This window comes from Cyprinodon variegatus, unplaced genomic scaffold (genome assembly GCF_000732505.1).
Source record: "Cyprinodon variegatus isolate N-32 unplaced genomic scaffold, C_variegatus-1.0 Scaffold108, whole genome shotgun sequence".
Lineage (NCBI taxonomy): Eukaryota > Metazoa > Chordata > Actinopteri > Cyprinodontiformes > Cyprinodontidae > Cyprinodon > Cyprinodon variegatus.
Window position 1 is genome coordinate 421,957 of NW_015150561.1, and position 25,350 is coordinate 447,306.

General features: G+C 36.9%; 1 protein-coding gene across 3 annotated transcripts in view; it reads right to left on the reverse strand.

Moving 5' to 3' along the window:
- LOC107084745 (tetraspanin-9-like) overlaps window positions 1-25,350 on the reverse strand; it is a 276,339-nt gene that overhangs the window by 44,275 nt on the left and 206,714 nt on the right. For all 3 annotated transcript variants that reach the window (XM_015374739.1, XM_015374741.1, XM_015374740.1), the window contains one exon: window positions 5,209-5,400. In XM_015374739.1, the coding sequence (XP_015230225.1) occupies window positions 5,209-5,400 (192 nt within the window). The remainder of the gene's footprint in view (window positions 1-5,208; window positions 5,401-25,350) is intronic.

The window sequence follows — 25,350 nt, forward strand, 5'->3', positions numbered from 1 at the left end:
AGGCGGGGTACACCCCGGACAGGTCGCCAGTCCATCGCAGGGCAACACAGAGACAAACAACCATTCACACACACACTCACACCTAAGGAGAATTTAGAGAAGCCAATTAACCTAACAGTCATGAACTGTGGGAGGAAGCCGGAGTACCCGGAGAGAACCCTCGCATGCTCAGGCAGAACATGCAAACTCCATGCAGAAAGACCCTGTGCTAGGAATCAAACCTGCAACCTTGACCCTGACAACCATTTCTGTCAAAAAGCCTTCAGCAAAAACTGTTGTAGGGCAACACAAAGGCTGAGTCTAAGAAAATCTATGCAAAGTAATACCATTAAAATAATGTTCTAAAAAGAGTTTTAATACATATTTAAAAGCATCATAAGAATAAACCCTTGATGCTTCAGGCTTCTGATGTGAAACAATTTAACTTTTACTCTTTTGTTCATTTGTTTTAAAATTGATGTTACAAATATATTTTTCTGAATAATTTTCCGTTTCATCAGACATCTGATGATTTCTCTGATATTTTATTCACTTTATTGCCATGGATTAGTGCAGAAATACAGACATTAGAGTTATCTACACTTTTCAATTTAAGGTTATTTTACTGTTAACAATTTTCCTATGCTTAAAATTTGGTTCTCTTTCAGAGATGCTCTTAAATAGGTTGACTATCAGAACCTATGTTTTTGGAGACAGTCTTCCAAACTTCTGCTATCAGTCAGATTTATGCTGGCTCAGTGCTCACAAAGCCAGAATTAAGCAAAGTTTTTGAAACAAAGAATTTTGCTTCTATGCTCCTTAAATCTAGAACAAAGTGGGATGTGTAGAAACTGTTTCTTTTAAGGGGTGAAAACATTTTCGTTACTGCAGCTGTGATCAAACAATCTGAGTAAAGAAACATTCGAGCCATCTGTCTTTATAAGCCTCTAATATCTTTGTTTTCATATTTTATTCTTTCATGCAATTTTTTTATACTGTAATATTTCCTTTCTGCCTTTCTTCTGATCTTCATAGATGTTGATTTCCCTGTGTAATAATGGTGCCTTGACTGATAATGTCCAGTTTTTTTTTGGTATCAATGACACCAAAACAATCAAGGAACCTCAACAAGGACTTAGAAAAAAATCAAAAAACAAAACAGGAAGTCCCAAACTATCATTTAAGCTCCCTCTGTGATGAAGGACACCCGTTTCCCTCCTCTATTATATTTCTTGCTAAGAGAGCACAAGAGCTGAAACTGATCCCAGTGTGAAGATAATGTGTAAACAGAAACTGTGGAGAAAGCCTGGACCGATCAATCTCTGCATTCTGCAGTCCATCCAGAGTTTCTTTATGAAAAACAGCTTAAATGAAAAGTCAAGAATAACAGGTCTGTTTGATTCTTTTTTTAAAAGATATACTGAAGTTATTTGTTTGTCAAAAAATGCAGAAATCTGTCCTTTTTGAAAAGGGAAGAGCATGAAGACAGAGATAAAATTCTTTGGAGGTAGAGAAATGGTTAATCATTTATTTTTAGGGTTTTTATTTGCAGGGGGGGTTGGATTAAATTCTTCTGAAGTCTTGCATCATGAAACCTCCTTGACGCTGTTCAATATTTACAGCCTCCTCTGCACAGCATGGGAGGACGCAAGCAAACCTAGATTCCTAAAAAAAACCTCTAATTAATTCAAGGCTCATTTGGAAGTGCTGGTAAAAAAAAAAAAAAAAAGGGGGGGGGGGGGTATTTCTTATTCAATGGCCCACATAAAACAGTTTCACAGCCTTTTGTTGTGTTCGCATCTGGGCTGCAGAGTTTATTGTACCAGTGTTGCTCTTTCACACTCGACTGCTGACTACAACGGCCTGCTTTCTACATTTTTCATGTCTTTTAGATATCTTCCTGTTCTCATATGTACTTTTATTTCTTAGTATACTGTTCTTGGCTGTAAAAAGAAAAAAAAAACATACAGAGGAGACTGAGAAAATACTGCAGAGGATGTCAGCGCTTCGAATGCTCTGTAATCCAAAGAGAGTTGTTGTCAAGTAAACGGTTGGTTCCGTCTGCCTCCTGAGATCCAAACGTGTACTGATCTTTGAACGACATGACACCATCAGCCCCAATAACAACTCCCCCTTCCCCTGGGTGCAAAAAGAAAAAACAACCCAGAGTCTCCGACAGTGCTTCCATAAAAAGGCTCAGCATGGCTTGATATGCAATGCCATCTCCCGATGATGTGGCAGGAGATATTCTCTACCTGACATTTTGCCTAATAAGAAACATCTGTACTTTTAAATTTAATATTTTACATTAAACCCTTTTATTATTCACAGCCTTCAACTATCCTTCTCCTGCCTGCACTTCGCTTTCCTCTGCTTCACAGTTGTCAGCCAGGTGCAGGAAGCCATGTCTAGCACCAAGGATTTGGAAAGGCTTTTGACTGATGCAAGAGCTTCAAGGGATTGTGTCGTTTGTGATGTTAAGCAGTCAGGGGCCTTACTTTACCTTTGATTTAAACTTCCTATACATTAAAGTTTGTTTTTTTTTTCATTGCAAGTCTACACAAACATCCTCCAGTCAAGCAAACTCTCATAATTAGCTTGTGTCTCAGATACAACACTTTTAAAATTATAGCCAAACAGTGTAAAGCCAAACCAAACTAGGGGTTTTAATGAATAATAGAACATTTTAATTATTTATCTCATTAATATTGAGTGCCTTTCAGAGTACTATGCCCATATGGTAAAATAATTTGCTGATTTATTTTACAAAATTTCCTGATGAGCTACAATCTGCTTACTGGAATCACATGATTGAGCGGTTTTGTTCTTTTTTTTTTCTGTTTTTTGTCTTTTTTTTTTTGTTTTTTTTACATGATTGAGCGGTTTTGTTCTTTTTTTTTTGTTGAATTATTTTTTGTTTTAGTTGTGCTCCTGTTTTGTTGCCTTCTACTGTCTCTACACACCAGGAAATCTTTATAAGGCCACTATGGCTCACAGGGCATCATTAAGTCATGAGAAGGTACACTTTTCTCTCTAAACAAAATTTTCTATGGTTTATAAAAAAAAAAATTCATAGCACAATAATGCTTAAAATGATTTCCACCTTTGTCAGATGTTAATCTAAAATAATTTTTATCAAGGTGTTTTTTTTTCAGACACACTAATATATATATATATAAATGTAATAAATTCATAAAAAACAACAATTTATTTACATTTAATTTAAAATGGCAATTCATTAATATTTACACCCACTTCAATATTCAATGGAAAAATCTAATGGCAGTAGAATCTACAAACCCCTCTTTTCTTGCTCAGCATCCTTTTGCCCGTTTCCACTGGTGTTCTGATTCTTTTCCCACACTGATGAGCTCCAAGTCATTGAGGTTGGAGGACCCCCTTATCATCCTCCTAATCTTTAGCTCCCCCCACAGATTACCTTTTAAATTCTAGTCAGGAACCTGTCTGGATCATTTGAAAACATGAATACTGCTTCGAGTCAGAAGAATCATGTTGGTCATATTTACGGATAACTTTAAACCTAAACCTGCCTGGGGTGTAAATATTACTCAGCTTCACTAAATGTTGTTCACAGTAGTAGTTTAGAAGTTAATATGCCTGCCTTTTTTATGTTCAATCTGAGACTGAATATAGGGCCAAGCTAAATATTTTTAAAAACACCCACTGACAGCAGATCATAGTTTTCTAAAGATCTCAAATTGATCATTTCCCTCCTTCCTCAATTGTAAGGCTCTCAATATTAGAAGTCATGTGTCATATTTGAATAGTCTTGCCCTCCAGCTACCTTTGTATATTAGATTTCTTAGCTCTGTATTGGTCCCATAGGAACTGTGTGCAGTTTTTTTTTTTTTTGTTTTACACCGGTGCATGACATGAGCTGCGACCACAGAAGCAGATGACATGTAAGCGCTTAAATTTCTCAGCAACTGTAAATTCCCTTTACTAAGCTCTGATTTTATTCTTCCACTAAACTGAGAATAAACTTAGTCTATAATGGAATAAAAAAAAACAAAAAAACAAAAAAACACAAATCAGACATAATATAGTGACCACCTCACTAATTGGGTAGCGTTGCTGCTAAAACGTTGCGTATCAATAAGTCTGGTACTTCATAAGTTCAGGACATCTTCTATCTTTCAAACAACGTTATGTGCAGAATGAAATTCTGCCATAATCTTGGTGATGATGACTGGCTTGATTGTCCATTTACTTGCCTAGGTCCACCATTCATCTGTGTCACCTGTTCCAATCTCTATTTAACCCGCCTGCTTCCAGTTATAAGTGCCAGATTATTCGGGCCATTGGTGAGAGTTCTCTAGCATATATGATTCTATTCTGATTGCCTGATCCTGACCCGTTCTGCCTTTGGACCTCTGAGCCTGCCTGTTCCTGTTCTGATCTGTTTGCCTAACCTGTCTTCGGACTCCTGCTGGATTCTGCCTGTTGATGACCCTGAATCTGCTTTCTGACACCAACCTGGATTTCCCTTCAGTACCTCTTCGGATTTCTGACTCCTGTGAACCTCTTTGACACCAACTCCAGGTCTCCCTCGAAAAAGAGATTTTATCTCAAGGGACTTCCTGGTAAAATAAAGGTTAAATAAAATAAAAAAAATAAAACCACCTCTGGCTTCGTTCTCCAGGTAGTCCTGCCTTTCTTCGCCTGCTTCAATCTGATCTCCTGCTTGTTCTGCAGTCTTCAAGACTTCAGCATGGGGAACTGGAATGCGGTGTGTTGGCAGCCGTGCAGCGGAATCTACCTTCCTCTGGGCACGGACTGAACTTAAAGACCAATGGTTCCTGCCTTAGACGCCCTAGCTACCACCGTCAATCAGTCGATTTTAAATTAACGTCTGTCTCGTCTTGAATACTGGGTCCTCTGTTCTGAGCCTTGACAAATTGCATATTTTTTTTATAAGAATTTCAATTTTTTTAAAGGTTTGATATAAAAAATATATAGTTTAGCATTACTAAAAATGTTTGCACTAATCAAAAGGACAAAAAACACAATTACTGCAAAATCTATTACTCCAGCTTTGTTATAGTTAATGAAATGGAATTAGAAATGTAGTCTAACTTCATCTGTGACTTTCAAACTTTTCCTAAATATCTTTTCTTAATAAACATCCTAATATAAATATGCATTTATATTAAGATCAACATAAGGTGTTAATGTATGAATATATGTATGTTTAGAAACTTAACTTACACTTAGAAGCAGGCACTTGTTCTCCTTAATAGCACCCAGGCAACCGAGAAAGCCCGTCACCATAGCGATTGCCCCAACAGCGATGACCATGTTGGCAGCGGAGAGAGAGGGGAATGAAGGCGAAAAGGTGGCAAAGCTGCCCTGTGACACAGAGAGCCAGATGCCCACGCCAAGCAGCCCACAGCCACATAACTGCATAGAAAAGACAACAAAGGTGGAAAATGAACATGTTTGTGTATTTTTCAAAGCATTTTGTATCTTGTCTGAATATGCTGCTTTCAAACTCTCAGATTGAGTTCGGCTGTCAGGTACCCACATCATTATCAGACATGGCTAAAATACCAACTAGAATGATGTTGATTACAGCAACCATAAACAGTTAGCTGCACATGTTTTTATTATGAGATTATAATAAATCCAGAACAAAAATTTGTAATTACAGTAGTTCCACCTTTAAAAAGAACATCTTCCAGACATTTAAAAATCAGAACAGACATAACTTTATCTAGAGGAACTATTTCTCTAATGTTACCCCAATGGTTCCTGCTGATATGTGGGACATCTCCAGAGTGAGCTTTATTGCAAGCTAAGTGTTTAAGAAAGGGTCCGAGGTTGTGATGAGGTTTCTTTTTTGGACATAACACTGGTGAATAACTAGGTTATAGCCAACAAAACAACAAAACAAAAGATTGATATTGTGTTGTTATAATATCATTTTTTAAATATATTTATCTTTATGAGATATATGTTGGGATATACTGTACATATATCAAGATTGGGTCCTGTGCATAATCATAAACTGGGAGGATTGTCTTTAAGGAAATATCTGGAATGATTGATTTTGACGAAAGTTTTGTAAAATCAAATCGAAGAAAAACAACAGCAGAACTCAGGGCTATGTTTAATTGTGAAAGTTTCCACACACACAATGCAAAGGGAACCGAAAGGATTAGGACAGAACAGCTATGTAGCCTTAAGAAAATGTCAGAATTCATAAGGCTCGAATTGTGAAAAGATGACTTCATGAGCATGACGCATGATTTTTACACATGGATTGACCACTAAAGAGTCCAGACCTTAACCCCATTGACGATCGTTGGGAAGTGCTGGAGAAAGCTTCTGCAGTGGTCAGACTCTACCAGCGTCTATGCGAGATCTTGGTGAAAAATTAATGAAACACTGTGTGGAAATAAATCTGCCAACATTGAAGAAGCTTATCAAAACAATGGCACAGTGAATGCATACCATGATCAAAGCTAAAGGCGGCCACAGCAAGGAGATGGACTGCAGTTTAGACAGTGACAGCGAGACGAGGCAATGAAGGTATGATACTACTGCGCGACAATACAGCCAATATGATGCTTGTCTGATGGCACATCACCCGGTGCTATTTGCTAAATTTAAGGTTAGTTTATGCTGTGTTGAATTGAACATGCTACTTTTAGCTTTAATCATTAATGAAAAAAATACTAGCAGTGTGTTAATAAGCAGGGCGGCTTTGGGATAGTGATGGTCAGAACTTGAGCAAACAGAGAGCTCTGTAATTGTTTAATTGTGTATTTGATTAGTATTAAGTGAAAGGCAAAACTACCTAATTATGCCGTAGTTGTAGCCAAGTGCTTTACATTTCCAGAAACTTGTCATATCTATTGCATTTAAAAAGTGGTCTGAAAGCTGGTTTCACCAAATATTAAAGTTAGCTAGAGATTACATAGAGATCAGCTCAAATAGTCAGAATTTTATTTCTTGTTTCTTTTTGAATTTAGACATTTCAAATAACATAATTTAGAGCATAATACTGTGATGTTTTTGCTTAAGGTTATCATACATACTGTCAGAATTTCATTACTGCATTGTTATGATTTACTTTTGATGTAATGTAATAAAAAAATCTATTTTTTTTGTCATTATTAAAAGAAATCCACTAAATATAGTGATCAAATGCTAGGTTGTTATCAACCGTCCTTACTGCCATCCTTTTTTCTTATCCTAGCACTGCTGCAAAAAATGGCCTCGTCAGCAATATGTGCAGAAAACCTGCTGTGAATCCAAACAAACACCACGGCAAAGGTTCATACACAGCACTTCTCAGTTAGTAAGGAATTATTCTGAGTATTTTATCTTTTATTGTAATAAAACACTGAATCTATAATAAACACTAGTTCTGATAAAATAAGACTATATTGAATGATATGGCCAGTTTACAGATACATGTTTAATCCTTTATAAAATCACCTGTAGTTTTGGTTATGCAGACAATTCACTCCTTAATGCGATCTAGAGTAAATAATGAATACCAGTCAGCTCCAAGGTAGCTCTTAGTGTTAAGAGATGATGAAAAGAACTTTAAAGCTTTCACTGCAAAAAATCCTGAAATGGTGAGAGGTGCCTCAAGTCTAAGGAGTCCTACCACATAGATGCATAAGCCACACATCACATCTCAAATGTCAGATGAGCTCAGTCTCACCGCCACTGATCTTTGACCTTTGAGCTCTGCTTGTTTAAATGTACGCAGACTTATGTGATGACAAGGATCTGGGCCATGGAGAGCAGCACAAACAGGAAGATGATAGACTTGTCCTTGCAGAGAATTGGCAATGAATCAATTAAAAAGAAAAGGCGGATGGAGCAGCGCGGAGCAATGCATCAAGACTGATAAGAGCTCTTTTTGAGAATGCTAAAATTATACAGCTGACTGCGTTATTTTACAAAACTCTGCTGTCAATGTCTTCTGCCAAGGTTAAAAGCTATGCTGGCTGGAAAACAAACAAACAAAAAAACTAAGGGATGAGGAAGGGCACTTGTTTGTTCATAAACAGATGACAAGTAGGTCCTATTAACCTCTCTTAATGTAAGTATTTATAGCCACTGAAGTTTTTACAGTTCTTCTATTTACAAGCTCAAACTTGTAAAGTCTTTGGCTAAATAGAGCAAAGCACAATACAATCTGAAATGGGTGGCATAAATTTATATTCTGCCTCTTTAACCTTAATATCCATAAATAAAATATACTGTAGTCCAACCAACTGATTTCAGAGGTTTCTCAATTAAATATAGCCCAGTCATTTAGAAAAGGATCCATAGCATAATTCTTCTGTAAGGGCCCTGGAGGTTTGTCAGCAAAAAGAATGATGACAGCATCATGCTGGGGGAATGGTTTATTTTACAGGGATATAACAGCTTAGCGAGTTAGAGATGGGTGAAGATAAGTACAAGACATTAGAGAAAAACCTGTTAGAAGCAACAGAAGTAAGATTTGTCCAGTGGTTCAGACACTAGGCAGGCAAGACAAGTTTATTTCTATAGCACAATTGTGTACATGGACATTTCAAAGTGCTAAACATGAATTAGATAATAAAATAGAAAAATAATAAAGCAGAAAAAAAGAAAAAACATTAGTGAAAGAAATAGACAATAATAGACACTAGCATGACAACCACATTAAACATGAAAATTATCACTAAGGGGGACTAAATAAAAAAATCCACACAATTGTTTTAGTAAATCATATGTTGTTTAATTAAAATTCATGTTAAATTTTACATTTTCATTGATGCACTAATGTGTCGATCAGAAAATCCCAACAGAATTCAACTACATTGTAACATGATAAAATGCAGCATTAGAAAAAAGTCTAAAAATAAGCACAACTCAAGGAATAGGCAGGAGGGGGCTCTGATGCAAGCTAATACCTTCTATCCTTAACACTTTGAATTATTCAGAAGAAAGCTGAATTCACTGGGAGGCACCTATCAGCTTTTTTATGGCTTTCTGATTAAGAGAAATCCAAAAGTCATTCGAAAACAGTGGGAAAGGTCGTTCTTTTCACTAAGCATCAAATATACAGATTCATAGCTAAAACCACTTCAAAGGCCAGATAATATAAAGTGTGAGAAGGGATTTAAGGAAGCGGGGGACTAATAGAAAGTTTAGGAGGCCACATAGATAAAGTGGATTTACAGCTAGTGAGGGGGAGAGCAGAGAAATACAGAACCTTCTCTTAATTGTATTTAATGCCCAGAGAAGGGAGCTTATCCAAGTGTGTCAGTCACTGAAGTAATTGTGAACCCACCCGGCACCCTTCGATCTGTCACATCTGATCTTCCATGAAGGACCTAATCCCTGCACTGGTTCTACTACAACTACTACTCTAATTAATTCTCACCTTGTCATAAAAATGTTGTTTCTGTGCAGCAGAAAATACCGCTCATACACACTGATCCGTCACTTATCTGACCTTACGTCTAATCCTGAGTTTGAGCTCTTTTTCTGATCATAAATAAGCTGTGGCCATGTCTTGATAACCTGTTCTCAGGGAAAAGATCAAGGATCCCCAAATAAAGCCGAGGCTTGAGGAGAGCAACAAAGAAACCGCACTGTAAAAAAAAAAATAATAATAAAAAAAAATAAATCACTTCTAAGTAGACACTTGGTTTGCAATGTTAATGGTCATAACTGTCTTTTTTATCCAGTAGTAATTAGGGAGCCTCCTAGAAAATCATTACATAACCGCATTACCAAAATTGTTTGGTAATTCAATTCAAAAGTTTAAACATATATTGATTTAATATAAATAGGTTAATGCTTTTACCTGTTTATTTGTTAAAGGAAAAGGGAATACATTTTTCTGGTATTTTGAATAAAAATCCAACATGTCACTTTTCTTCAACTTATAATATATTTCTTTTATTTACAATTGTGCTTAAAAGTTTACACATCCTTCCATTAAAGGCAAAAAAAATAAAAAATCAGGTGCCAATAAAATACATCAAAATTGACAAAAATCACAATTAAGGAAAATGCTAAAAAATTTGAAGAATGTCATTGATTTTGAATATCTTTCAATCACTTTGAATGTATGATCTGGTGAATATATATATATATATATATATATATATATATATATATATATATATATATATATATATATATATATATATATATACACATACACATACATATGTATATACTCAATATACTCATAAATAAAACCAGTGAACAAGCCTAATGGTGCTCTTGAACTAAAGCTGTGTTGAGCAACGCTGAAGCAATCGCTGAAATCAGGTGTTTTCTGTAATGTTCAGGAAATGTTCATGTTGCACCCGCTGACAGGTATGTTGGTTCCCTATTTATCAGCAAGGTACTTTCATTTCATTTCAACTTACTCACACAGAGAAAAGGAGCGATATGAAGGTTTTAGATTTTATTGACATGAATGAAATAAGTTATTTGGCGCTCGGACACCGGCAGAAGAAATTATGCTTTAAGTCGACACGGGTTTGGATGAGTAACTTGGGAAGAGGATTAGAGTCGTCTTCCCCCTGGGGCCAGACACTGGTGGTGGAGTAAGCCAGAGGATCAGAGAATAGTCTCAGAGTGAGGGAGGAAATGGGGTGGAGGTGGGTCAAACTTCGGATGTTGAGCTGAATGGGGAGTCTAGAACTTCCTTTTAATGAAGAGCATCTAGAGAAACGATTGGCTTCAGAGAGGGTGTAGGCCTTCATGGACTGGCTGAAGCTCGAGCGAGACACCTCAGCAGGTGATCCAGGGGAGACTGATAAAGCTGATACATACATACCTAATGTGTATATATATATATATATATATATGTATTTTTTTTATTATTATTATTATTTATTAATATTTTTTTGGTTTTGTGTTATTTGAATTACTAGAGTGAATTTATCATTTTCTTTAATGGGTGGGTATTTAATCTTTCAAGCACAACTCTACATATTATGCAGGATGAATGACTGACTGACTGACATTTTAGGTGTGGTGGTTTTAAAACATGGAAGGTGTCCTTGAGTATGTGATTCAAGCAAAACTCTTGAAAATTCTTTGCCATTCTTGCACTTCCCTCATTATCCTTGCTCCTTTCTCTCACTTTTCTATTCATATGCTTGGATGAGGTCGTCTCAGAAGAGCCAGCTTCTTAAGCAATGACCTTCTGAAGAGTCAGTGGCTGCTGGACAAAAGTCATTTCAGTCCCTAACATAGTCATAACATAATGTTTCTGTTTTAAAAATAATTTTTTGTTTGTAAGATAAAAATTTTCTGAACAACTAAAAAAAAACTTGATATTTTCATTTATTGAAATGTTCCTGTTTTAAAGTATTTATTTGACCTTTGCAAATACTGCTCCACTGGTCAATAATAGGTCCCACAGTAACACTTTACAAGCCACTGGTCACAAGCAGCTGTGCTCAAACTTTACTCCCATCTTGATTCATTTAAGCTTTATTATAGTTCACTGAACAATCTTTTCATCATTAAACAACCAAGTCCTTCCAGGTCTCCAACTCTTTCAAATTTATTATGCTTTCTCTTTGCAGCCTAGATTTTTCAAATGTCTATCTTGGTTAGAAACTGGCAAACACTGTCAAAGCCTATAAGTTGCTTTGCCTTGATGCTCTGTTTAAAGGCGCTCCCATGCATACATGCAGCACAGAGATGCTTTCCAACACCTCACACATCACTCTCATGGTTGCTTTGATATTGGCGGCCTTGAGGTACAAATTGTACCAATGTGATATTCAACAAAAAGGGAAATCTTAACAGCATAGAATAGAAACCTGATAGCACTAGCCTGTTTAATTATACTTAATGTTAATCTTTTCTCTACAAAATGATGGGAGAATCATTTTTAGAGCATTTGCTATGAAAAAAACACATTGAAGTCACAGAGCAAGGAAAGCAAGAAAAGAGAAATATTATGTTTAAGTTAAAGGAAACACGATTCTCTATAAACGAGTCGGCTTATAAGCTCTGGGGGGCAATAATTGCATTACTACAGTAGGAGTCAACTGTGAGGAAACTTTTTATAGACTGAGGTGATGGAAAAGAGGGCAGCTGTGAGGTGTATGAAAGAGACCAGAATATTAAAATCCAGAGAGAATGGAAAACACGGGAGAGGTGTGCAAGAGAAAAAAGGTTAGCCCAGTGAGAAAGATGAAGAAGAAAATAGGTTGCGACCTCTCTTCCAAGCGGTTGGCTCAGAAGATTATCGGTTGCTGCGTTATCCGGCTCAGTGACATGAAGCCAGTCTTCACAAACCTCTTCAATCTCCTCCGTATCAACAGGGGTCAGAGTGCGCGAGTGGAACATTGGAGGACATTTTACACACTGATCACTCTGTGAGGTGATGACCTGTGGTGAAGAATGGCTGCTTCTGTCAAATCAGGTGGTCTCCTGTTACTGTTCTTGTCACAAGAGCTCAGTGACCCAGTCACAAAGTTTAAGAGGAAAGATAGTGTGTGCCCTGTAAACTGAGCCTGTTTGTATTAAAGTGACATAATTATAGTTAGTGAAGATTTTGCTCTTTAGAAACAGAAAGTTTTGCCTCTCCCTGAGGAAAGAAAAACTCTTTTCTGCCTTTAAACTTCAATAAGGTGAACAAAAGTCTTGATTTAAGTTGGTAGGTAAAATTATCTGCTGTTGGATTTTGAACATTTCACTTAAAGGTACTGCGGAGGATTTTCGCCATTTTATTTTTAAAAGACCCGCCCTCTCCACAAAAAATGCACATGCACAACCCTGTACCCACACCCGAGAGGGAATGTCTTTTAAACGTGTGCAAGAGCATGTGCAAGCCCATTTCTCCTCGTGCACTCTCTGTTTAAAAATGGCTGTCTCCAAACATCAGCCCTAAATCCCTCAATCACTATATATAGCTGGGACTGACCGTTCTTCAATGACTGGCTGAAGCCGTAGCTCACCACACAAATACGGCTAAAACATATCACCAAAATGATTGGAAATTAGGAGGACCACTTATTTAGATGATTCACTCGAAAATAAAAGATCGTCCTCTATACCTTTAAAGTAGAATGAAAATCATCTCCATTATCTAATTTCAAATGCACTATACATAATTATTGTATTTTAGAGACCAAAATGCTGTTTAAATCATTTTAAATTGTTATTTAATAGATACATGCTGCTGTCATTTTTTTTGCACATCTCTGGTGTTGCTGCTGTTTCATATATCCAAAACACTTTACAGTACAAAACTTTATTTGTTTTATTTTCCTATCTGTTATTTTTATACACTTTTCTAAGGTGCACATTGTGTGGCAACTTCTACGATAACCTTTTCCTGCTGTAAACACAATTTCCCCATTGTGGGACGATAAAGGGATTTTCTATTCTATTTTTTCTGTATACTTCTACTCTTTTAGTAAAATCTGTTCAATTGCCTATTAATATAAATGAGCCAATCAATTGGTAGAAATGTGTTGCACTTAAACAGAGTGAATATGATTCCCAGAAATTTAAACAGAATGTCTAAATGAGAAAGAATGCGATTTAAGAGACTCCTGAACTCAGCGTGTTTGTGCTGAAAGGGGTGGGATGGCTTGGTATTTTAGAAAACCTACCGTTTTTCAGGGATTTTAATACAAATTCATCGCCGGGTTTAAAAAAAAGGTTTCCAAAGGAGCCTAAAATATGTGAAAAGTGTGGAATAAAAAACACATCCACTTGATGTTTAATCATTTTTCTAGTAATGCAACATTTCACAACAACAAACTTAAAATGAAAGTGAAAATTTTAAAGCCACACTTAGCATAGTCTCTTATTGTCAGATCCGACTAGAAAAAAATGGTACAAACAAAATGACCAAAAAAAACTGGAAAACTTCTTTATATTTGCTCAAGAAGCAAACCAGCCTCCAAACTCCCCAGATCCCACTCTGATTAAGCATCAGTGGGTTGTGCTGGACTTACCCTGAATCACAGTAGCTCCAGCCTATACTGTAAGCCTTGCAAAAAGAGCTACTGCCAACAGCCTGGCACCAAACAAAACAAGAGATCCCCAGGAGCCAAACAGCCATGCCCTGATGGGCAATAAGCTGCTAATCCAGTTCAGGAGGGATCTATGACATTAGAGAGGTGAATTTTATAACAGGACTGATCTGTAAGTACACATGTCCTGTTCCTCATAGAACACAAGCTATGGAAACACAAAAATTAAACCAAAACAACAAAATAATCAGTAATATTAGGAAGATATGATAAAAAACAACAGCATACCTGAGTTTAGAGACACTAATTGATCTATTTTTGAATTTTTATTCAATTCTCTTTTATTTCAGGAAAAAAAGGTCAAGAGGTACTTAAAATTTGTTCTTTGCCACAATTAGTTTTACATTAAAAAGGAAGGACAGTGTTTGATTGTTTAGGTGTCCTTTTTAGATTTTTCTTTGTGATATACTATTAAGACATTCATGTTGCAATGTAAGTGTTATTAGAGCAGTAAAAAAAGGCAAACAGACAAAAATGTAACAACAAAGAAAAAACAAAGCAAGTGTAATCATCAAAAAGGTACAGAAATGCCCCAAAATAAAAAAAAGAAAATTAGTTTTTTTTCCCCTATCCAGCAGGGAAAATGGTCCATTTTGAAGCATGCTGAGAAGCAACAAAGGAGTTATTTAAGAGCTCAATCTCCACCTTTGTGTGCATCACTCGGAGAGGTTTTTATTTTTAGCTTTTTATATTTTTTTATTAAGGTCTGCACCTGACAGATGAATGCTTCTCGTCTTATCACCATGGTTGTCAGCCATGAGAAAGGAAAACATATCTTGGTAAATAAGAAGTCATTTTTTATTTAATCTTTTCCGATTTACTTTTTAGGTCATTTTTAATCACCCTCCATTATTAAGAAAAATTATAATGATAGCTGCTAGAGAAATGCAGTACTAGCACTTTATGACTTTGGTAAATTTGTTTGGTAGACTTTTGGTAAAAATGTTTGGACTCATGCAAGTAAAGACGCTTTTATTCTGAAAAGCAAAATAATTCCAATAAACAAGGGGATTGCCTATTTCTTTATGAAACAATAGGTTCATGTTCATAACTATTAGAAATAAATTTCTCTGTTGTAAACTGCATAAAAATGATAAGAAAAAAAAAGTACAGTTCTGCTCAACTAGAATCATGGCGTTATATTTCACAACATTCTTTCAATATTTTAACCCAGCATAAAAAAACAACCAAACTGTTATCTTCAGCACATAAAGCTTTCTACAGTATAACTTCCTACTTTTGGTCCCCTTAGGATTCCTTAGGGAATACGAGTTATTGCCCTGAGTACGCGCCACAGTCAGTGTGTTCTGTATAACGAAGTAAATTATTCACAGGGCTGCGATGGCGGTTCAGGCACTCTAAGGCGCCAAAAATAATATAAAATAAACAGCATAATTTCAAAGGATTCAACTTATGTGAAGTGTAAGATTAAAAGGTTATAGCTGTCTGTTTAAAGTTTTATTTGCAGATTGGAATCCATGAGGACTGAAAGAAATCTTAAAATACTCTCAGTTAACGCACAGCAAGCAGCTTTACAGAGGTATGAATTTCATAACGGATAAAAAATTTTTCTTCAACTGGATTTCTTTCCAGATTATTACAAAATCGTAATACTTTGGTTGCATAACATAAATATGTAGCTAATTAGCAGCTGAACAATGAATTGTTAACAGATGAAATGAAAGACAAGGGAAATCAGGCAAAAGGGGATGTTTTAGAAATCTTAGTACAAAGTGGACCAGAATCCATCAGACCAAGAACCAGTTCTGTAGCAGCTTCTGGGTGATGAAGTGGACAGTAATCTGGAAATGTTGTTACACCGACCTTAACCCTGTTCCTGTTGCAACACAGAAAACCAGCAGTGTTGTCAAGTACTTAGTGAGGAAAGTAGCTCCTCGCTGTCCTTAAATTCAGGACTTTCTAAATGATCTTAGCCCCCAATCTGCATGTTCTCTTATAGTGAGGTGTTGTAAAACAGTAGAATATTAACACAAGAAGGTATAAAACACTCTAAATGTGTTTAGAACTATAAATGAAATATATGAAACAAACTTCTGCTTAAAACTATCTTTCAGTTAAATTTGACATTCTGACAAAATTGATTTATGTAGAGAGGATTCGGCCAAAGCCGTAACAATATAAAAAAATTATTTCATGAAATAGAAATGCAGGGAATTTGTTTAATGCAAGAGTGTCGGTGTAAGAAAGATAGAAATCATAACTATATTATTTGTACATCCCATGTTTGAAACAAGAGCAATGCCAGCACAAGCTTTCTACTGTGAGGCCGACAACTTGTCAGTGCTTGGGAAAGTGGGAGGAGCTTACAGCAGCACATGCTATGGACACCAAAGTCTCCTATAACAGAAAAAAGTCACTAGCTTTGTCATTAAATGCCTTTTTGAAAAAAAAAACAAAAAAAAAACACATGTATAGCAACAAAGTTGTAAGTTAGTAATAGTGAAAACTGTACGCTTATCTACTGACAAACTGATTATTACCAGCAATGCAAACTAATAAGTGAATTTCTTTGTGTTTTAGCATTAATTTAAACTTGTAGTTTGACTTAAAACTAAATGTTAAGTTTAGCTTAATCCTTATATTAAACAGTAGATTGCTGCTGTATGTTTCCTGCTTGTATTTTGTCATATTTAAAAAAGAGCACAGGTGAAAAAGTCCAACTGTTACTATGTTAAAATGTCCTTTTACACAGTATTGTTCCTGCAGTAGTATGAGAACTTTGCCCAGCCAACATAAGTTCTGTCGTTAGAGGGGTGTATAATTCTGTCCTGTTTTCTGTGATCAGATGATTAACATTCTCCAATGCTTTCTGTGGCGGCTCGGGCTGGAAGCCTCGGTTGGAAAACACAGCTGATCCTGTTTCAGGGCCTTTAGAGATGCACCTGTCAATAATGCAGGGTTTGGCTTGGTTTTCTTTCCTTCAGTTTGAAATGAGCTGAAAGGCCAATTCACTGCACAGTGACTCCAAATCGGTCGTGCCAGTAAGGATTAAAGACAGACGAGCCTTTCTGTGTCTGCCCAGCACCATCCCAGCTTTCTCCACTGACACATCTATGCACACTAACACCTGATACAAAACCTCTACCCCATCAAGAGAAGAACGACAGACAGAGCTAAGACAACAGCAGAAGGCTATTAGACACCCCCGACTAATTCTGCTGTTGGACGTCTAATATCCCAACAAGACTCTTCAATCAGTCTAAGAAGCCACAGGCACTTCAATTATGCATTGAGGAGAGCATCAGGAAGGGATGAGAGTCCTACAATGATTGGAGACGGAGAGCACGGCTGCTCTGTAAGAGTCAATCACAGAGATTTGGATTGAAGCACAGGAAAACAGGCTTTGCAAGCAAAACACAGAACACAAAGCACAGAGCCAACGGTCAGAGCTCAGGTCCAAAATACAAACAGATGCAGCCACAGAGGAGAAAAGCTTCTTTGCTTTTCAATGCTGCATATGCAGAGTGGCTGCAGAGACGGCATCTGCTCTGTTCTTAACTGCTACAGCTTCTCATCTAAGTCCTCTCAAAGAGACCCAATGGTCTTGATCATCTACAAAAGGGGAAGGACTATAAAAATCCTTTTTATGTTTTAAGAGAACAGAGAGAGATAAACACATGCATAGATTCTCTAAGAGTGCAGGAGTTTCCCTAAGCAAGGAGCAAATTAAATATAAAATTTAATGTTTGTTTGACATCAGAGGCGCATAGGCCGCATTCTACTGATTTATTTGTGCACACAAAAATACAATGCTAGAAAAGTAAATATTAATTCATATAAATATTGCGGTATTTTATGAGTGCCTGTTTACTTCCCCATAAACTGGGTTGCATGTGGAGGGACAGAAACATTTGGCTCGTATAAATATCTCACTAAATTCTGCCAGTGCAGGAATGTAGTGAAAAAGCACTAAAAGGCAGGCAGGCGGTTGGACAAGCTCCCGTTGACTTTCGCTGGTTGAAGGGCTTAATGAGCACACTGGCTCAGCATAGACAGAGGATTGCCAGAATCTTGTGTTTTAGACCATTTTGACACTTGACCTGTTTTCTGCCCTGTACCTGTAACAGAGATCCAAAGAGCTAACAGAAACTGGAAATCTCTAATGCACCGTGGCAGCCGTAAAGCGCTACAAGTGAAACAAAAAAAAGGCAAAGCTGGCATCAAGACATTTCTCTGTTATTTTTCACTCCCTGCAGTACCTAGAAGAACTCCAAATGAAATGTTAAGGAGAGCAATGAAAGCTTTATTAGATGTAAAATCTGTAGTTTATTCATTAAAAAAATTGTTATCTACTTACACAAGTAGTGCATAAATATTAACTGAAATCCAACAGTTTTTATTATTCTTATTGGACAACAATAAATCACAAAAGAATAATATTCAATTATATTGAAGAGTTTACACTGTTGGGCCAATGTGTGTGATCTAGTTTAGTGTCAGTTTTCTACACATGCAAGTTTGCATATTCGCCAAAAATCTTTGATATGGCCTCATCTCATCAGAGCATCTGCTTCCACGTATTTGCTGTTCCTACAAAATTAATTTGTGGGGAAAATTCATAGTAGTCCTTTAGATTTTGGGTTTTCTTCTTGCATCTCTACAAGAAAGGTCAGTTCTGTAGAGAACAGGATTGATAATGTCCTTGCTGACAGAATCTGCCCACCGGAGCTGTGCATCTCTGCAGCTCCTCCAAGGTTACCAGTGGATTATTGGCTTCTTTCTTGACTAATGCTCTAATGGACATTTTACGTATACTAAAACTAAATCACATGCAGGGAAAGTGTTTCATATTCAGTTGACCTCTAAAGCAATTGAATTGGCTTTTCATTTTGGTTGGGACTAATATAAAAACTTGCTTCTTTAGTTTCCATTTGCAAAAATAAAAAAGCATACTTTTTGTTCCACTTGACAGTTATGCTCTACTTTATGTTGGCCTGTCAAATAAAGCCTGAATAAAATACAATACAGTTTAAAAAAACCTTTGCAAATCCCTTTACGTGGCGACTGCATTATTTACAAATAAGTTTGCATTATTTTGATTTTACGTAAACATAGATTTACATAATCTCACAATAAGAAGCTGTGTAATAGCCTTCCTGAGGCATTCATGGTGCCATTATTTTAGAGACGACTGGGGAAAAAAATACGTAATCTACAAGTAAGCATAAATGCACACCTACTGGGTAGCTCTCCTGTCACTGTAAGCTGCTACCCGCCTGTGACGATGCAAATTTCAACAAGATAAAAGAGAAAAACCATCCTGTTTATGGATTAGCAATAGAGAGCCAATTTTCTTCTTACATTTTTCTCTATAAAAATGCTGCTGTCTAATTACCTTGAGCACGTTTCGGGTTAGTGGGGCACATCACTCTCATTATCATTGGCAAGCTTGTCTTCATTCTAGGAACCAAAGTTTTTTCTATTTTCGTGCTCAATTCATGTTTCTCAATGGAGGCTGCAGTAATAAGGTCCTTGCTTCAAAACCATAAAATAAATAGAGAGCTTCAAGAGGGTAATAAACAACCATTAGCATAAGTTTATTTTCATTAACAGGCTGTGGGACATTGCAGAATAAACTAAGTGACCTTAGCGGATGCTTGAAACTGCCTGAGGAGCTAAATGTGTCATTACGGATGTATCTCGATATGTGTGACGATTTGTTGCCCAGGAAAAGGTGAAAAGCAGCCCTGGGATTTCTTCCTAGAAATGAAAGGAGCACTTGGGTATCAGGAGTGTGTTGTTACAGTTTTATCTACATGGCGAGTCGGCTTGACCTTCTGCAAAAGCAGATGCTTTGTTGAGCATTTCACAAATAAATCAAATACAATCTGCATATATGCATAAAGTGGTTTGTATATTGTATAGTTAAGAATAATTTAATTTCAGTGGTAAAGTGGCCTTGCTGTAGGGAGTTTGCATTAAGCTGAAAAAGATCATCTGTTACAGACAGATATGTGAGAACAACCTATATTTTCCAAAATTTGCAAAGGATGATCCCCACACCTAATGAATAGGAAGGTTTCCATTTGCCAGCGGTTAATGTCAGGAGTTGAAATCCACAATGTCATGAGACACAAAGCCATGTGATACATGGGCAAAAACATTATTCATTCGCTCTTTGTGCCTTATGATGATTTGCATTTGGCAGGAGAGAATTTCTTTTAAAAATGCAACATAATAAAACCGTGAACATCTCAGCTTACGTATTTTCCTGGAGTGGCAGTGCTTTGAATGGGAGCACTCCTGTTATGTAATGCAAAACATAATGCATCCCTGGAGGGACGGAGGGAAGATGAAGACACAAAATATGCACATCTTCTTAAATGTAAAATGGAGCGCCAAGTGGAAGCCAAAGAAGAAGATGATGATGTTTAGATTGAAAGGCACATAATCAATACTTTCTTTGGATGCAATATTATGGGGGAAAATTACTTTTCCCTCTGCCTCAACACAATATTTTAATAACCTTTTCTTTTTGTATAGTAAATTATTCATCAGATTTTTTTTAAAACACTGTAATGGAAGTAGATTTCAGAAGGAATGGTTTTGCTCATATTAATAAAACCTTTGCTCTAAGGATAGTGGATAATAGAGGCTTTTATTATTTTTCCTACTTCTTTTAAATCTATTTCCCCTTGTCGCTGCCTTTTATACAACAGAGAACAAATGTTTTCTTCAAAGCTAATCCCTTCTCTAAAATTGCAATCTCTGCTGAGATTCATACTATATTTCATATTCTATTACAACTAAAGAGCTATATTATATGCAGAGCTTCAGAATTAGTTTAATATTACAGAAACCATCCACTACATCTTTATTTTTAATGAACAGATCAAGGAAAATGATTTTATAAATCCGGGACATATCTGATTTTTTTTTTCTGGAGATAACAAACTTGGATTGGGATGGAAAACTGACTGACAAGCAGACCTGAAGTTAAACACTGCAGAAGAACTATATCAGTATTCATGGAGGTCCAGGATGTTGGTGTGTGCACTGAATATTGATGATGCTCTGTCTGTAACTGTTCCTTATCCATGGGGAATACTAGCAGAGGTGATTTGATTTCACCTTTAGCAGGACGATTTAAGATCTGAAGTATTGAAAAAAAATACAAAAAAACAGATACCAAAATGGACCGTTTTTTATTATTGTGATAAGGAATTCTTTAAATACAATTTAATAAAATAATGCCTCTTTTTCACTGGCTCAAGTTGTTCCGGCTCTACTCCAACCCACCAATTTTCAAATGTTTCCATTACTGCTTTTCAGTACTGGCTTTTGTTTTTATTTACCCAAAAAAGCCAGCTGTCATGATTTTAGTCCTGTCTTGTTTGTACTCACTCTCCCTATCCTTTTAATCACCGATTGTTCCCACCTGGGCTTCTCCCTATTTTATATCCAGCTCTTCACCTGCTCTGCAAGAAAGTCTTCCTTTTCACAGCTCTCCAGCCCTGTTTCACAAGCCAAGTATTTTCCTATTCCTTGACCCTGCCTATCCCGGACCTTTGCCCAGACCTGACCTTTGAGTGAGTTGAGTTTTTTCTGAATGTCGCTGAGTCTTGCCTAACTCTGACCCTGGTTAAGCCCACTGGATTTTGGATATTTCTTTGCCCGAGTGATCTTTCGTGCATGACCCTCGACTGGAAACGGATCTCAAACAGTTGGATCGTGGACGCCAGTATCCAGTACCTCTGCTGTCTGTTAACACCTCACCCCCACCCTTCTTCTTCTCACCCAAAATATATTTATGAAATCTCAAAAATTCAAAGTAGTTTTATAAATCAAGAATGAGACATCTTAAAAATAGAAAAAACATTCATTTTTAAAAGTTCGAAAAAAACATAATTGTACATTTATTTAAAATTTATGAGAAAAACAGAAAAAGCCATTATGAAAACCTAGGAGATACCTTAGACTGTATTTATCAACATGTTTTCAACAACAGCGACAAGTTAGGGCTGATTCAATTATAGCATATTTAAACTACTTTTACAGAAGGTGAAAAATGAGCTTTGCTCTCTCGGCATGGTACTGGGCCCAACGTTCATCCATTCATTTACAGACAGGATAGGATTTTTTTTTTTTACGGTGATATTTAAGCAGTTTCTGTCTTTCTAATCAACACACAAAATCATAAAAATTATGTATATTTTTATATATATATATATGAAAAGGGGGGTTATTGTTTGCATTCAGTATGCAACTAGGTGTTGTTGGCTTTGCTGAAAGTAGTCTTCAAAGATGACTCCATCAGCATAGGAAGTACCCACAAGAACGACTTCCTTTCTTACTTCAAAATAAGTCTCAAAGTAGACTTTAGTAACAAAAAACACTAACTTAAACTTTCAGGCCCTCCTATTTGGGCAGATGCTAACAGTTAATGTACAGAGAGTGTTGATTAGAGCAGAGTGCTTGTGCTCTGAGAAGGTTGCAAGTACCCTGTTCGATCCCAACAGCCTCCACTCTGGGTTCCTGAGCAAAACCCTTAACCCCTGTTGCTCCCCGGGCTCCAGACAATTGCAGCCCAGTGCTCCCCAAGGGGATGGGTGAAAATGTATCGTGATTAAAATCAAGGCTTCCCTTTCAAGAGAAATAAACAGGGTGTTTTGAAGTCGTAGGGGAACTTCTGGTCCAACCGTTGCATTTCCGAATTCTCCCGTGTGGTCCACGACTTTACACGAGTGAATAAAGTGAATGTGATTGGTCGTTTATCAGGAGAACGGGATTGTTGTGGTGGAAGGTTTGCAAGCAAGTTTTATTGTGACTGGTTTCTTCGAAGCATCTTGCTAACCAGTTAGCAACTTAGTTCTAGTAGGTTCCCAATGGGAAATGACATTGGGACCAAGTAGCACTAAATTGGTGACTTAGAAAAGACACAGTCAAGGAACGCTATGGACAGCAGAAACATGCAAGAGGAGGAGAGTTTTGTGTCGGAGGTCGTGGATGAGTCTCCTCCGTCATACAGTTTTTATTTAGAGGAGGAAAGTGGGGACGAAGATGTTGTGGAAGAGGATGCCAGGACATGGCAGAAGCTTGGTTTGGTGTAGAAGGCTTACAGCCGTACATGTTTGAGCCCTTGCCTCGCAACGCTGCCACTTCTGTTAGCTTTATGCCTGCTGAAGACACAGACGTCCATCCCCGTGAACACTGGGATTTAACTCAATGTTAAAGTAAATTATTCCTATTTCTTATTTCAACCGTTGCATATATTAGCTGCGACATATGAATCAAGATGCTATGAATGAAAAAAATTGATAGATGACCGTTGATATTTGATTGGCCTAATTTAGGTGTACAAGCTGACGTACAGTATAACTAACTGGCCTGCATACGATAACAAGAAAAAAAAACCCACAGATTTTAAGAGAGGATTTTTTATATATCTATTTTTGTTTAAATAGAAATTTTTTTTAAATTTTGGGACAATATTATCTGATAAAGAATACATTTATATACAAGTTTAAGCCAGAATGATTTGACATTTAAATATAACTTCCCTACGACATTAAAGTTAAGATATCTTATTATTTTTTACCTATAGTTTATAAATCTGTGCTACTTCAGTGCATCATGGAGTCATATTTAAAACAAGAAAGTATCAAATCATTTTCTATGGAAGCATGATTGATTAAGCCTGCCTACTCTTCTGAAAGTAGAAAATATCAGTCTTTAAAACAGAGCACCAGAAAATAAGTGCAAATCAGGAAAAACAAAAAACGCCTATAAAATCTATCTACAGGTTTTTATAAAATCCTGTGTACCATGGTAACATAGTAGGGGTCAAGAAACATAAATATTTTTATATAGTCTTTTAAATAATTAGCTTAAACTCAGCGTGTTTAATGCATATTCAAACGATATCAGCCATGCTCCTGTGGCCTGTCCATGATGGGCTTTACTAGAAGTGGTCCATCAAATCAAATTCTGTGTGGGGCCCCCATAAAATCATGGTGTGGCCCAGGCTTTAAACCTTTGTGCACTTCAGAGTTATATTGCTTCATTTTACTCTTTAAAGACAGCTCAAGTGTGCCTGCTGACAATGACACTGCACTGTTTGCATCACTGCTTCTGTCAAGATACAAGGCTTTCATTTCATGAAGGACTCCCAAAAGCAATGACCTTCACTCAGTATTGGAGAAAATGGGAAATCTTTGACAATTTCTTCTGGAATTGACCACTTTTGTCTGAAACAAAGCAATGCCCTCAGCTCTTAGCACCACATGTTGCCCTTTCACCACCAATATGCACACTGGCTAATAAATGCAACCTTCTCCTTTGGATCAGTGTAAAGGTCAGGTTTTAGTGACAGTTGTAGACAAAGGAAAGTGCCACATCCTTTCTTCCTTTTTAAATGCCTCACTGGAGATGTCTCTACAGCTGACATGCTAATTAGCACAGATGGGAAATGGACTATGTAACTACCCTTTTCTGGTCAGCCAACCACTGAATTCCAATCAGATGCATATCTCCATGCACTAGAAAGCACAAAGCGATGTTTCATTAAATCTTTGTCAGCCAAAAACCTCCTCAGTATTGTTTTAACGTAATCCCAGTTGTATTATTCACTGTAGCCTACCCTCAGGATGCAGGGAAGGGAGGAAAAAAAAAAGTTCCAGGAGGGATGGATCAGCAAAGAGGATAACTTAATCACTGAGCTCCTCTGGAAAGTCCTCAGCAAACATCAACTTCAACCAATCCAACTTAGGAAATGCAGATTTACTACGCACTGACTGACTGGTACATTCGGATTAGACATGAAACCTGCCTGAAAAAAAAAATGGATTTATGCCTACTTAGCATTCACAAACCTGGAACAGTAAATTCATTGCTGGTATAAAACAGAACAGATTTATTTAAGAAAAAAAAAACTGTAGCAGACCAAAAGACTCCAGAACCTCCAACAATATAAATGTTCATATAAAGCTTAACTGTTTAATTAAAAGCTTGCCTTGCAGCAAGAAGGTTCTGGGTTAGATTCCCAGCCCGAGGTCTTTCTGCTTGGAGATTCTCTGACTTCCTCCCACAGTCTAAAAATATGACTGTAAGGTTAATTGGCTTCTCAAAATTCTCCTTAGGTGTGAGTGCATGAATGGTTGTTTGTCCTGTTTTTCCCTGTGTTGCCCTGCGATGGACTGGAGACCTGTCCAGGGTGTACCCTGCCTCTCGCCCACTGACAGTTGGAGATAGGCACCAGGACCCCTCGTGACCCCGCTTGGGATAAAGCGTGATGGAAAACATGGATGGATGGATGTTAAAGGAACCAAAGTTTTCTATGGTCACATTTAATATTTGTCAGGACTCCTGTCTGTCTGTT